The sequence below is a fragment of the Hippocampus bargibanti genome, linkage group LG13, assembly GCF_051943395.1.
Source record: "Hippocampus bargibanti isolate YZ-2025 linkage group LG13, ASM5194339v1, whole genome shotgun sequence".
NCBI classification, from domain to species: domain Eukaryota; kingdom Metazoa; phylum Chordata; class Actinopteri; order Syngnathiformes; family Syngnathidae; genus Hippocampus; species Hippocampus bargibanti.
The window spans coordinates 18853786-18868860 of record NC_142746.1 but is presented as its reverse complement, the minus strand read 5'-3'; the positions used below and the strand labels follow the sequence as shown (position 1 = coordinate 18868860).

The following is a 15075-nucleotide window of genomic DNA, read 5'->3' as shown; positions in this document are numbered from 1 at the left end:
CATTAGTAAAACATAGTCTTCTGTCGAGCTAACTATAAAGCTACCTACCTAGCTATATATTTGCTATCTGTTAGTTATCTATTAGCTAGTTGTTAGCGGTCTAGTTGGCTGACTATCTATCTTTTAGTAGTTTAGTAGTTTTGAGGCTTACAAAATTAGAAAGTAGAAAATGATGTTTTATGGGGACCTGGGAACGGATTATTCTCATTGTAATGGTTTCCTATGGGAAATTAATTTTTGGGATACACACTTTTCGCCTTACACACCAATTAAGACCGTAAACCAAGGTATCACTATTGTAATTTCCTAATTTGTTTTGATTGGGAGCTCATCCACGGCTGAGCTGTGAGCAAAAGGAATTTAATTGATAGTCAACTTTAAATATGCCCCAAGAACAACGATTACAAACATTTCTTTAAAAGCATCCGCCTTGAGCTGATGACAGCACTTCAAATCTGAGTGTTTTGAGAAAAGAATGCTAATGAGACAATGCCCCCCGCCCCCCTCCTACCCTCCTTTAACGACTCCATCCTGTTCCACAAGATTTGATAACGGCGATGCGGTGCGCCCAGTGCTGAACACTTGCCAGGTGGCGGTGATTACATGCCTGAATGTATCTCAAAGCTGTGAGCTGAGTGACAGCCTCAAGGTGCCGTTGAATCATTGATGAACCACATTAATGGTGCATGGCCATTTTTTTTTCTAGTCTGTTGTTAAGTCAGGAAGTTGTGTCTCATCAGTGTTCTGTCACACTCGGTTATCCTGTGGGGTACGAGAAAGCCAAAATGAGTTTTATTTGCACACTTAAGCTGCTTCCGTTTCAGTGTTCATGGGGCTACTCAAGGATGCTAAAATACACTGCCGCAAACGGTGAGCCCGCAGGCTGTTCGCCGTAGGATTTTAATTTGTTTTCTTCCCTTTTTCCCGACGTCCACTTTTCTCATCTGCATTTGTGTGCAGTCTTGCAGTCGCTATTGTCGTTATAACACGACAAAGTGCATATATTATTAACAGATGACTACGCTGATTCTGCCGTTTTAATGTCTTCAATCATATGCAATGTTTGGAAAATTTGCAACTACCTGCTGAATACCAATTCATTCATGTTGTTTTTTTCATGCCTGGGTGCCGATAAAGCGCTGGCCATGGGCTGTGGCAATGGTTTTCCCTACCACAAGGCGGCAGCATTTCCATTTTTTTCCATGTTAGCGCTTTGTTCCCGCTTCAGCTGTTGTTAAAGCGCTTTACAAACCAATATTTATGTATTGCATTGGATAACTCCAGACCTATATCATTGAGGAATTAACTCTTTTTTTCTTCTACATGTGTGTGTGTGTGTGTGTGTGTGTGTGTGTGTGTGTGTGTGTGTGTGTGTGTGTGTGTGTGTATATATATATATATATATATATATATATATATATATATATATATATATATATATATATATATTTATATACAGTAAAGTCTCGTTATATTGATATCGGTTATATCGATAGTACCGCTTATTACGATACTATTTCTATGAACGCAAGGAGAAAATTACATGCGCGCAGGATCGGATATATCGATAGTCCGGTTATATCGATATTTTTTTGTTACTCATCCAGTTATGAATATGATTCAAGTAGTTCTGAAGAGGAAAGCATAAAAGTTTGCAATCAATTAAATAAGTCCTTCCATATCATTTTGAGGCGTCTGGACTCCAATGTAGCGTCCCAGAAAATGCGCAAGATGGCGCCCAAGCTCCGTTGGAAATGGGCTGATTTGTCTGCTGGGAATTTGTGTCAACTAGTATCAAATCGTAGTCTTGGTGCTACACACAATGAGTTATTTTTGTGTTTTCCTTCTAATTTCGCCATCAACACGGATCAACATGAAGTTTTTAGACCAAACAAAGTACCCAAAATGCATTGTGTGTCGCTTTCTCGGTCAGGGGCGTTCCAGACGTGACGTCACGTCCGGCAATCCTCATCAACTCGAAAACAAGACTTCCAGAATATTCAGCGCGAGTCTTAAAAGGTAACATATAGCTATATGCGGTGGAATCTTTGTAAAATACGCTCAGTAGAAGTCATTTCAAGTGGTTTTACAAATTATGGACACAATTTATCTGGAGGCGTCGGTTGTCCTTTAATGATGAAAACGGAATCAACATTTTCTCAAAATTACATTTAACAATTTTTGCGTTTCCCCTACAAACTTTCTTGTATGCCGTGCACATCTAAAAATGTGCAAAAATCATATAAAATATGGCTGGTTGATAGGTATACCGCTGATAATTCGCTGGTAGGTTTGAACAAAGCAATGCATAATCATAACCAAGAGGCTCAACAAACACACACGGCGTGCAAGCATTCAACAGCGTCTGTTACATTATTTTTTTTTTGCGCCGTCTGAGATAACCTTGCACCCACTACGCCCGAGCGGCGACATTATGGATGACATCAACTTTAATTGACTTTTATAATCTGATTTTGGATAAGGGAGGGCAGATCACGGATTAAAATTGTAGCCGCTACACAAAAGCAACGGATCAGGCACCTGTTTCACTGCATTGGCCCGAGGGACAGTAGAAGCCTGTTTGCGATGCAACATGTCAGCGCTAATCCAAGCTAGGCTAAACCGCATTGTATGCTAATGGCTCTAATGAACTGTGTTGTCAAAAGGTCTGATCACAGAGCGGAACTCTGGAAGCGAAGTAATGAAGTGGCCACCGTGCAGTGATGTAATATGATTGCAGTTCAAATCACGAGCGGACTAGAGGAAATGTATTTCCTGGATTTGGCTGTTCCTATCCCCAGCTGACATCCGATTGGCTCTGCTACACATTCATTCGCTCGGCCAAATTTCGGTCAAGCAGAACACGGTAGAATTTGCAAAGGTTTTGCTGCTGATTGTGGAAGAGAAGAAGTTCATCCATCTTGTCTGGTAGAGTAACATTAATTGATGGGAGCCGGGCCATATAGTGCAGCGATTATCTCCGAAAAAATATGTGGGTTCGTGTTGTTGACAAAAAAATGTCCTGAATAGACTTTATGATGCTTTGTGTGTATTCTCTCAAGCTCTCTGGGGTCGTAAGCAAAATGGTTGTGATGGCAGTACCATATTTTCTGGTGTATAAGGCGCACCATAGTATAAGGTGCACCCCCAATGAATGGTGTATTTTCAAATGTTGTCCATATACAGTATAAGGGGCTTCGGGACTTTTGCATTTTAACATCCTAATGATGTAAATATGTTTTCCAGCGTCATTGAGTTTGTTTACTTAGTCATAGTGTATTTTTTCTTTTGTCTAGTAAAATTTTCGAGTACAAATAATCATTCAGCATAGCAATTTACAATTGACATTTTCAGAGATTTATATTCCTCTCAAGCTGCATATGTTCTGGATTTATATATATATATATATATATATATATATATATATATATATATATATATATATATATATATATTACTTTTGACTTTAAAAAGATGTACAGTGAGACCTCAACTTACAAACACCTTAACTTACAAACTTTTCGTCTTACAAACGTCAAATTTATGAAAATTAAACCTTATAATAAGAACTATTTTCATAATACACACCCACCACGGCTGGCGGAGTGATCTTCGGCGGAAGCACACGACCGAACAGCACCAGAGGTTAGGTTACCAACAGTCCTTATGGAAGGTGACTCTCCTTCCATAAGCCATCAACGACCATCAAAAAGGTAAATAAAACGTTATTTTACAGCACAGTTGATTTCTTTAATTACAGTCCTCGTGTAATGCCCCTCTCTTTCCAAACAGCAATTCCCTTTGATCTTCGACCTCCAACGCCATTCCATCAAGCCATAAATAACCATCACAAATGTAAATAAATTGACTTTATGATACAATGCAGTGTATTTTTTTCATTGCAATACAATAGCACATTTATTATACATAGAATAAGGTATGTTGTGTGTAGTTTTAAGGCTTATTTAGTTGAAAAGTATATTTTATGGAAACCCGGGAACGGATTATTCCCATTTTAATGGTTTCCTACGGAATTTTTTTTTTTTTTTTGAGATACACACTTTTCGCCTTACACACTCTGTCTGGGAACCAATTAAGTTCGTAAGTTGAGGTCTCACTGTACAAGAAAGCCCTTTTATTAGAACAAATCTCCCTTGCTCCGCTTCTGAAAATTGGGATCAACAAGCTCTAAAAGTGTTAATATCACCAACCTCTAAAAGCATTAACATCTCCTACTCAGCTTGGTGGTAAAGCTGACTGTATGCTGTTTTTGTGTGAATGGGGTGCCCTGCTGTTCATGTATACCACGCCTGCTTCTGAGGCTTCACTCACAAGTGATTCATCATGCTGCTTTTCACAAAGCCGCAAGGGTGATGATGCAAAGTCTCTTCAGTTCCATTTTGGCAACAGTCCACAGAGCGGCTACTGTGTCTCGAATGGCTTTTAAGCCATCCCAATAGGAACACATAAAACATGCTGAGGATGATAAGGCTCAAACAAGCTGCGGAATATATTATGCACTGCATAACTACAAGCAGAAAAGGCACTGTTGATATAATCTTGAACAATTTGTTGTTCAAAGAAGATTACATTTACGCAGTGGCGGGCTGTGGATTTCATCACTAGGCCTTCAGTAGTGCTATGTCTAAAACAATCCAGATTTGAAAATGGCTTTAACAGTAAATCTCCAACCAAATCCATTTCTTTAGCCATTGTGGGTTGATAAAACTGCGATGAAATCAACACTATATATTTGCTTATGCAGCTCGCTACCGATGCAGCGTGCTAGCTCTTGCCAGTATGCTCTTGTCACTAGGGGCTTGTGATCAGAGCACTTTTTGCTAAGTATGATTAGCTAATCACTAGCCAATCATGGTTTGCGAAAACTCTGACGTTGACCAGCGTCTTCAAGAAGCCATTGATACATCTTTTAGGGTGCCAACTCAAAATCTGATTGTTTAGAGTTTTAGAGCAACAGTTTGATCGACGCATTAGATGCAACAGGGCCCGCAGAACTGATTGTAAAGGTCCAGGTAGATTTCTGACCCTGGTAACAAATGATGGCTGAAATGTGATTGGTTCAATGCTTAAATATAAACCTTATGTATTATTATTATTATTATTATTATTATTATTAAAAAAGCAAATTGGAAGAAGCAGGAAACTAATGCAAGGACGCTGAAAGACAATTTAGAATTATTTAATAAGAATTCATGGACAAAATATAATTAACATCAGTGCGTGATTGAGATATTTTTAGGCCAGCAGAGAAGGCTTTGCAGGCCTTGATCGTCCGCAACTGCATTTAGGACATAGACAACTTAACTTTTCCAAATCCTTCAAGCCTCAACCAGCCTAAAGTTTTACGATTTGGATGCTTTTATATACTGTATTTAATATATTTTAATGTTTTTCAATCATCAAATAATTCACAGATCTAAACATATAAACTTTAATGTTTATTTGTTTGGTTTTTTTGTTGTTGTTATTTTGATGAAGATAAACTTGGGGATTTTACAGTAAATTATGATAGTATTTTTTTGTCAAATTCTTTCCCCCAAAAAACTGATTGACTATTGTCTATTTTAAATATGTATATAGATCTATATTGCTGCATCTTCTGATTGAATTTATGATCAAATATTTGTTGGGTTTTGTTTGTAGTTTTCGTTTTTTGTTTTTTTTTCCCCCCCAAACTTCCTATTTGATCCCAAGTATCCTGTTAATATTGGATTGGATTAGCCTTTATTAGTCCCGCAGCGGAGGAATGTACATTTCACAGCACCAAAGTAAGAGGAAAGGAAAGGAAGAAGTAGAAAAACAATATATAGAGCTGCTGTTAAAGGTAGCCAGTCTCGCGGCGCCATCTTGAAGTTAAAAAAAAACAACTAATGTGACACAATACAAAAGACATCGACAGTCATTCAATCTTAAGCACTTTTCTACACCCGCTTTGTTGTATGAAGCATTGGTGGAGATCAAAGCGTCTTTTTCACCAGTGGATCAGGGATGTCACCGTGAACTGTGAACGTCTGCTACAAGCCCACTGTTGAAAGCAAATAAGAGAAGCTGTAGCATCCATTGACGAAAAGAGATTGTCTCACATATCCTGTCCCACATAAATTCGCTTCAATTCCAAGCCACGACTTATTGTATTTTTTTTGCGAAGCTGGATAATTTTTCATTATTGATTTTTTTTTGTGTCTTTCAAAGTGAGTTAAATACTCATGAAAGCAGTTCCTTTCCTCTTTCTTTTTGCTGATTTTCATCACAAGCTCATTTTCATCACCGATGGTGAGAGTTTAACTACCATTCAGACTGAGATTTGTCTCCCTGTGCTTTTCTTCATTCTTTTCTCCTAGGAGAAGGAACATCCCTGTTTTTTTTTTCTTTGTGATGTGGAACAGATCATTTCTTCTTATTTTACCCATGCTACAAGATAGATGAGATCCTTTACTTGGGGCCTGTAGCTCACTCAGTAATAATTCACAGTTTTCCGTTCAACGAGGAGCTGGATATGTGGTGCAATCATCCCAACTGCTTCATGCCTGGCTGTAACCTGCTCGCTACCAATCACCAAACCAAACACCATTCTCCCTCTCTTTTTCAAAATGTATGTCTACGTTATAGCTCCTCTGACTTTATCTCTCTGTTTCTGAGTCTGTGTCAATCGTATTTCATTTTTTTTGCTTTTCCTGGAGAAAAAAAAGGATCCTTCATACATTGTCACTCCTTCTCTTTAATATGTCATCATATATCTTCTGTAAGATCCATAGTCTTGTCCCAACATGTTTCCGAGCGAGAATTCTTGATTCACCTGCCTATTGATGCTCCTCTGGATCAGTATTGCCTTGAGATCCTCCTGGATGAGGTTGGATGATGAGTGTGTGAGGACAAATACTTGATCTGGATGGATTGATTTTGGTTCAGCAACTCAACTCGGCTGTCTAAAATTATCTTTGTCTTGATTTTTTGTGTGGACATGTGGATCTTCAGAATTTCAGCGCATTTCCTCACTGGTGTCATGGGCATTTGGTTTGCATCAAGATCATTGCCTATCGTTGTCGTTGTAATGAACCAAGTTTCCTTGTCCTTCTATGATATCGCTGTGACGGTAGAAACGGACCAAATATCTGCATGTTAAACATTAATTAACAAACTGCGAGAAGTTGTCTGATATGGTGGTGATGGTGTGTCTTGTCATGGTGCATCTGAATTCACAAATGAAAAGTAATTTAGCTTCATTCGTCACTGATAATCATGGAAATAGACTATGACTACGGGCACCCCGGTAGTCGAGTGGTTAGCACAGTGCAGAGGTGGTGAGTTCAAGATCCGGTCTGGCCTCCCTGTGTGTAGTTTGCATGTTCTCCCCGGCGTGGGGTTTCCGACAGGTTCTTCTGTATCCTCCCAAAAGACCCGGAAAAACATGGATGGCATCCTGATTGAACGCTCCAACTTGTCCCTAGGTGGGAGTGTGAGAGCGAAGGGTTGTTTGTCTCTGTGTGCCTTGCGATTGGCTAGCTACCAATTTAGGGTTTCCCCCGCTGAGTGCCCGAAGACGGCTGAGACAGGCTCCAACACCCCCCGCCACCCCACTGAGGATAAAAGCGGTCTGGAAAATGGATGGAAGGATGGACGACTGCATATGCTATATAGATGGATATGTGGTCACTTTAGCTTCTAGATCTGCTCTAGAATCAAAACAATGGCTTAAGATTCAGCGAAGACGCTTTCTTGTTACTCATCCAGTTATGAATATGATTCACATAGTTCTGAACATAAGTGTTTGCAATCATTTTAAGACGTCTATACTCACTCCAATGTAGTGTCCCAGAAAATGCACAAGATGCCGCCCAAGCTCTGTTGAAAATGGGCTGATTTCTCTGCTGGGAATTTGTGTCAACTAGTATCAAATCGTAGTCTTGGTGCAACACACAATGATTCACCATCGCGTTATTTATGTGTTTTCCTTCTAATTTCGCCATCAACACGGATTAACACCAAACAAAGTACTCAAAATGCATTGTGTGTCACTTTCTCGGTCAGGGGCGTTCCTTCAGTGACGTAACGTCAGGCATCGTCATCAACTCGAAAACAAGACTTCCTGAATATTCAGCGCGAGTCTTAAAACGTAAAATATAGCTATATGCGGTGGAATCTTTGTAAAATACATTCAGTAGAAGTCATTTGAAGTGATTTTACAAATTATGGACACAACTCGGTTGTCCTTTAATATAACATCAGAAAACCCAAATATTGAGTTTAATATCCCCCGACTCGCCTTTAGGAACTAGCATCCTTGCTTGATCTGAGCACAGGCTTGTAGGACAAAAAAAAATGTTTGATACACATTCCCATATTGTAGTTATCTCCCTCCAATCATTTCAATGTCCAGTATTTGGTATACTATCAGTCCATGAGAATGAAAACTCATTGTGTCTGTTTCCAATGCAACCGATCTAATATGAACCTCATAATGTTATTTATACGTTGACTCTGTTTTGAGGTAGATCACAGTGGCACTGGGCTGATAATACTTAATGACCACTGCCTGAGAGAATACTACTTTGAAAAGGAAATGTTTTTATTTGTTGGCTTGTTTGCTTTGTTGTTGTTTTTTTTTTTTTCAATATGCATAGTGTCAACTAAATCCCCAAAACGCAATACGTACACACCTGTATGGAATTTGTCTTTAAAGCTTTGGACAGCACATACTCACAACCAGCACGTACATATTTCATCTGTGCTGTATGTCATGCATATTAGCATATTTGACAATAAAGCTGACTTTGATACTGTTATTAATGCTACTGTTCCTACTTTGACTGTATGTTTGATGTTCAGGTTCAGTCTTAGGTATTCAGGTAAGCTTTTAGGGGTTCGATACATTTGAAATGAGCATTCAAACTCCATGGATTGTATAATAATTTGCCTCTCCCGGCAAATTGGCGTTTTCATGTTTATTATGTTTGTAAGTAATTATAAGTGCCTTGCATGCTGGGTCCGAGAGGACAGTAATTTCATCTGTGCTGTATGTCATACATATTAGCATATTTGACAATAAAGCTGACTTTGACTTTGAATAATAATAATAATAATAATAATAATAATAATAATAATAATAATAATAATAATAAAATTGAAATGTGCTTAAAATGAAATGTATTATTATTATTTATTATTATTATTATTATTATTATTATTATTATTATTATTATTATTACTACTGGTGTAGCTTTTTGTGAGATTTTTGTAAGATGCAAGCCAAACACTTGCTCATTTTCATTCCTTATATTAAACTAAACCACTGAAATTATTTGTCATGAATCCGCCTCTATTTCCTCTAATTTCCATTGCACTCCCTCTATTCCCCAGGATCTGAAGAAGGTGCTGTCATTCCCCCCATACCCAGCGGAGTTTTTGCACCCGGTCGTGTATGCCTGCACGGCGGTCATGCTGCTCTGCCTCTTTGCATCCATCATCACATATATAGTGCATCACAGGTAAGAAAAGTCAGCACTTGACCAAATATTTCCATTGAAGGTTACACTGGCAGCACAGCAATTGAATGTCAATCGGTCCATACTTCAAGCTGTGATGATAGTCTCGACCCTCTCAAAACTCAACGGGATATTTCCAATCAAAACAGAGAGATGATTTCTAGTGCTGTATGTTATATCTGGTTCTCAAAAACAGTTTTTTTTTTATATATATCATGTTTTGATCTTGACTGTGGCCTGACTTGGATGCTGTAGTTGAGTGAAAAGCACTGCGCATGTCAAAAAATGTGTACATATCTTCATTGGAGTGGAGTTGTCTACCGTATTTTCCGGTGTATAAGGGGTACCTACCACTGTGCTGCTGTTTTGGTTAGCAAATGGGCCGAAATGGCTTGACATGAATAGAATAGGTAATATGTATTATTATTATTATTATTATTATTATTATTATAAAATATCAGCTAAAATCTGGTTGCCACAAAAACAAAACTAAATAAAACAAATAATAATAAAATAAAATCTACCATCCATATACCTATAGTAATCCTCCATTTTGTACAACTAAAGCTAGGACGCTAGCTAGCTAGCGTTTAGAAATGAAGGGATGCCCATTTCAAGGTAAGATGAGAGCATTGTCATCAAATGGTAAGTAGTTTTACTTTATTTCATTGTTATTGTGGCCATTTTATATTTGACTCAGTCAAATACGCTGGCACGTCTGGCTGCCGCTGCTCACCCGCAGGAAAAAAATGTTGTTCTTATCCTGTGACTGGAAAGTGCCCTTGAGAGTTTTGAAAGGCGCTGAGAAATACAATGAATTATTATTATTATTATTATTATTATTATTATTATTATCTATCATCTAGCTAGCTAGCTTTCTATCTATTTGAGTTACTTCCGGGTTGAGTGAACGCTGACGCGTGTGGCTGCCGCTGCTCACCCACAGAAAATTCAATGAATGAAAAACGTTTGACAAATATAATATATAAATATATAAACGTTTTCAAAATATAAGGCACACCACATTATACGGTGCTACAGTGGACACTGGTGTTACGCACTACTTCTTCTACAGAGGGGAAATGGCTGCCGACAGTAGTTGCGAGACCTCTTGTGGATTATATAACTTCACATATAAGGTGCACTTGCATATAAGGGTCATCTTTTGAAGAAAATCAAGCATTTTGGGTGCGCTTTATACACTGGAAAATATGTTTTTTTGTTTGCTTCTACAACTGATGGGCTTGGATTTAAGCACATGACATTTGGAAGCTGGGACGGCCATTTTATACTGTAAAATGCTTTAAAAAATGCATCCAACATGCACAGACATGTTTACCATCAAGATCAAGGACACCCTTGTTTGCATCTTTTCTCCCATCCATCTTTTATCTCCGTCTCTCTCTCCTCAGTACTAAACACCCTCTCTGTTTTGTAACACTTTATTTGTGTAGTATCACTCAAGCTGATATTCAGTCTGTGACGCGCTAACAGGGTGATAAATGGGGAAACACGCGAGAGGCTTTGCTCAAGGCTAGACAGAGTACATTATGCATTGCAGAATTTGTTCTTTCTCAAGTCATGTGATATCATGCATTTAAAACATATGCTAAGGGGATAATTAAAGACATGGTTTTCAAATAGTTCCTATATTTGTTCCCCTTTGAAGGAAAAAATAGCTAGCTATCTAGCTAGCTAGATGGCTAGCTACCTATCTACATAGCTATCTGACTAGCTAGCTGACTAGCTACCTATCTACATAGCTAGCTCACTAGCTAGCTGACTATCTAGCTGACTAGCTAGCTAGCTATGAGATGTGACAGTATGACAAAAATACATTTGTTGTACGTCATCAATGTTAGGATTTAAAGCGAAATGATGCACCGTCCATTTTTGTGTTCCACGTGCAGTTTATGCTCAGTAAAGTGAATTCCCTTTTTGGCTTTCATTTGGCTCAGGGGAAATGTAATCATCTTTTTAATTCTTAATCCCTCTGTTCTCAATCCGTTGTTCTCAGTACAGCCGGTGACACAAATGTTTTTGTTTATTTATAAGCGAAAATGGTAGTGTTTAAATTTTTTATACCAGAATAATAAACAAAAAATAATAATACAATTTGAACAATACAGACAACATCACGCAACACTTCTTCATGATACACAGCATGTGCTCATTACTATAAAACAAACTCATCTATCAGGTTCTTCTGTATTGGAGTATTGGAGTGTCAGACCCACAGCCTTAACTTTGCCATAAGGCTGTATTTTGATCTCAAAGTTTGGACTCATTATTGGGATGGTGCAGAGTTGTAAATGGACATATTTCAAATTATTTTAAGTCACTCAGTTATATGCGAATTAGAATAAGGATTACCGTATTTTATGGTGCATAAGGCGCACCGGAGTATAAGGCGCACCCCCAATGAATGGTGTATTTTCAAAACTGTTCAATTTATAAAGCACACCGTAGTATAAGGCGCACCTTCAATGAATGAAAAACGTTTTCCAAATCTAATATTTGAATATATAATAGTTTTCCAAATATAAGGCACACGACACTATAAGGTGCTACAGTAGAGGCTGGTGTTGTGCAATACTTCTATAGGGAGTATTTCTAATGGAGTCGGTGGCCGTGGCAGTAGTTGCAAGACCTGTTGTGACGCAATATGACTTCACATATACGGCGCACCTGCGTATAAGGTGCATATTTTGAAGAAAATGAAGGCTTTTGGGTGCGCCTTATACACCGGAAAGTGGTAGTGGGTGTATAGCTGAATGAAGATCAGCAATTTTGGACCATGGGGTTTTTTTTCAAATAACATTTTGTTTCAGGGCTGAAACATGAGGCAAAAGTACAGTTTAATTCATCCCACGCTGGTAGAAAACAATGTGCAGGGTTGTACATTTGTGTACTTGACCCACGGAAAACCCATTGCGGAGCCTATGACAACCTCCTTCCAAGAGAGGCCAGCAGCCAGTTTGATTTATAGCCTCTTTGCCGGATCCAGTTCAATACCTGGATACCGGCAATGGCAGTACTCTCACACAGGTCCGTGAAGCCTGCCCTCATGCGCCGAATATAGCTCACTACTGCCAATGCTTCATCTATGAAGAGTTGGCTCAGGTCCTACTGGATCACCTCTTTTGGACCATGAGGATTTCCAGGTTATATTTGAGATTTTTCACAATGGCTGCCATGGATTGAACAGAAATACTTCACACTGGTTCTGTTTGGTCTGTGTCAGCTCTCAGTCATACAAGAGTGGTCCATCGATGAAAAGGTTTCTTCAGTCGTCATCTGTACTTTTTTGAAGGTGTCGGACGGTTCGCTTCTCATCCAAGAGGCTTCATCAGCGAACTAAAATGTGTGCTTTTCTGGACTGAGATATCCGATGTTGTTCCCGGGATCTGTTACAAGCCCTCGTCTAGTTTGGGGGTCACTGCCCTGAGTGCTCCGACCACTACAGGCACTCTTCAGCTCCTCTCTGAGCCCTTGGTATTTCTCGAGTTTCTCATGTTCCTTCTTTCTGATGTTTCCATCACTCGGGACCGCTACATCCACGACAGCGGCTTTCCTTTGCCCTTTATCTATGACATATCTATGATATCTGCTTGGTTGGCCATTACCATCTTGTCAGTCTGTATCTGGAAGTCCCACAGGATCTTTGCTCGGTCATTGTCTACTACCTTGGGAGGTGTTTCCCATTTTGACATTGGGGTTTTGATAGAGATTAGGGAATAAGAAGTTATCATATTTAAAAGTTCCATGCTGTTGTATGCTTAGTCAACACTTGTGACTCAATACGCAAGTGTAGCACGGGCAACCTGGGGTCAATCAGGTCAACATACACAGTAATTTAAACGGTCAGCTTCACAGGAGTCATTTACGACTTGGGGAAGTCCATATCACAGGGGTAATGTAGGACTTCAAACTCCTTTTCACAGGAAGAGGTCATTAGCCAGGATACAAACTTATCAGTTCATGGGAAACACAATGTTTTATTGCTTACATCTGTTGGTGCTCAGAATGTCCAGAGGTGTGGTATTCTAATCAAGAAAACTATGTTTTACTTATGTATCACTTTAATTTGCATGTATTCTCAATGAATAACTTGGCAGAGGGGCACAGAGTTCAGACGTATGTCATAGATGACTGCGTTTCCTGCCGGCAGTAGTGACAATCTTTCTGGTTCAGAGTTTCTGTCCACAGTGTCTGACTGTAATATCTCTAACAGGTTTCCAGTTCATACCCCGCACAGATGTTTCGGTAGACTATGCCTTCTACCTGGTTATAGGCTTTCCCTGCCAGCATATTACACCCTGCAGTTATGTGTTGGATTGTCTCAGGTGCCAGAAGTCTGTAACCCGACTGTAAAAAAAAAAGCACAATTTCCCTTCAGGTGAAATATTGAAAAATGGATTTCAAATAATGAAATGGGATCAAATGTCAGACATATTTTTGTTTCACCGTTTCCTCCGAGAACCGCTCAATTATAATGATCATTAGTCATGTTAATATACCGCAGCCTAAAATAGAGATCACCATTTATTCATCCTCTATGAGGCTTCTCCTGTTTAGGTTCATGGAGCGCAGGTGCCCATCGAAGATGACTCTGAGACAAAGGTGAAATACGCCCTTGAGTGCTTGCCAGTCAATCTCAGGGCACTGTCAGACGATGACCATTTCGACTTGTGCTAACACTATTACAGAGTGAAATTTGAATTCATCCCACCAGCACTCAAGTCAAACCAGGGTATCATGACACCATATAAAATACATCAAGTAGCTAATAACTCTTCTTTAATGCAAATACAGTGGGCTAGCTCAAATTTGCTTAAAATTGACGCGAGGCAAAGAGTATCCCAACGTGTCACTAAAATCATGGCAGAGTGGTACTGAGTATGCATCACGTTATGATTTCTAAAAAGGCAATGCAGTGATTGCTTCCAGTTCGCTTAATCAATTCAAGATTCTTACTTTGCACTTGTATTTGCTTTGAGACCATGGTTACACAGCCACGGGGCAAAACACTTAACCCACTTTACCGTATTCTAGACATCTGTTGGAGAATATAGGCTGAATAGGTCAAATAACTATAATATGATAAATAGGTCAAATAACTATAATAATAAATAATAATAATATAGTTTGGCACACTTTTAACAACCGATGAAAAGGTTTCTTCAGCCGTCATCTGTACTTCTTTTTTGAAGGTGTCGGACGTTTCGCTTCTTATCCAAGATACATTACAATACATTGAAAGAATGAAAATTGTAAAGAGCAATACATTGGGGAGACTAAACAAATTCTCAAAAAGAGACATTATCAACATTGCAGGGATAATACTAGTGGGCCTCAGTACATAAGCACCTAAAAGCTAGCAACTACACATTTGACGACAATGAGGTTCAAATCTTAGCGAAAGAACATAGATGATTTGAAAGAGGAGTAAAAGAAGCGCTTTTCATAAAACAGCTAAATCCTTCACTAAACCGCCATGGTGGGGTGAGGTTCAATTTGGACCGTTTGAACAACAGACTGCTTAGGCAACATAGGATTATTAATGCTGATG

General features: G+C 38.9%; 1 protein-coding gene across 2 annotated transcripts in view; it reads left to right on the top strand.

Moving 5' to 3' along the window:
- Nucleotides 1-15075, top strand: part of adgra1b (adhesion G protein-coupled receptor A1b) — a 102760-nt gene that overhangs the window by 76473 nt on the left and 11212 nt on the right. For both annotated transcript variants that reach the window (XM_089012117.1, XM_089012116.1), the window contains one exon: nt 9379-9506. In XM_089012117.1, coding sequence (XP_088868243.1) covers nt 9379-9506 — 128 coding nt within the window. The remainder of the gene's footprint in view (nt 1-9378; nt 9507-15075) is intronic.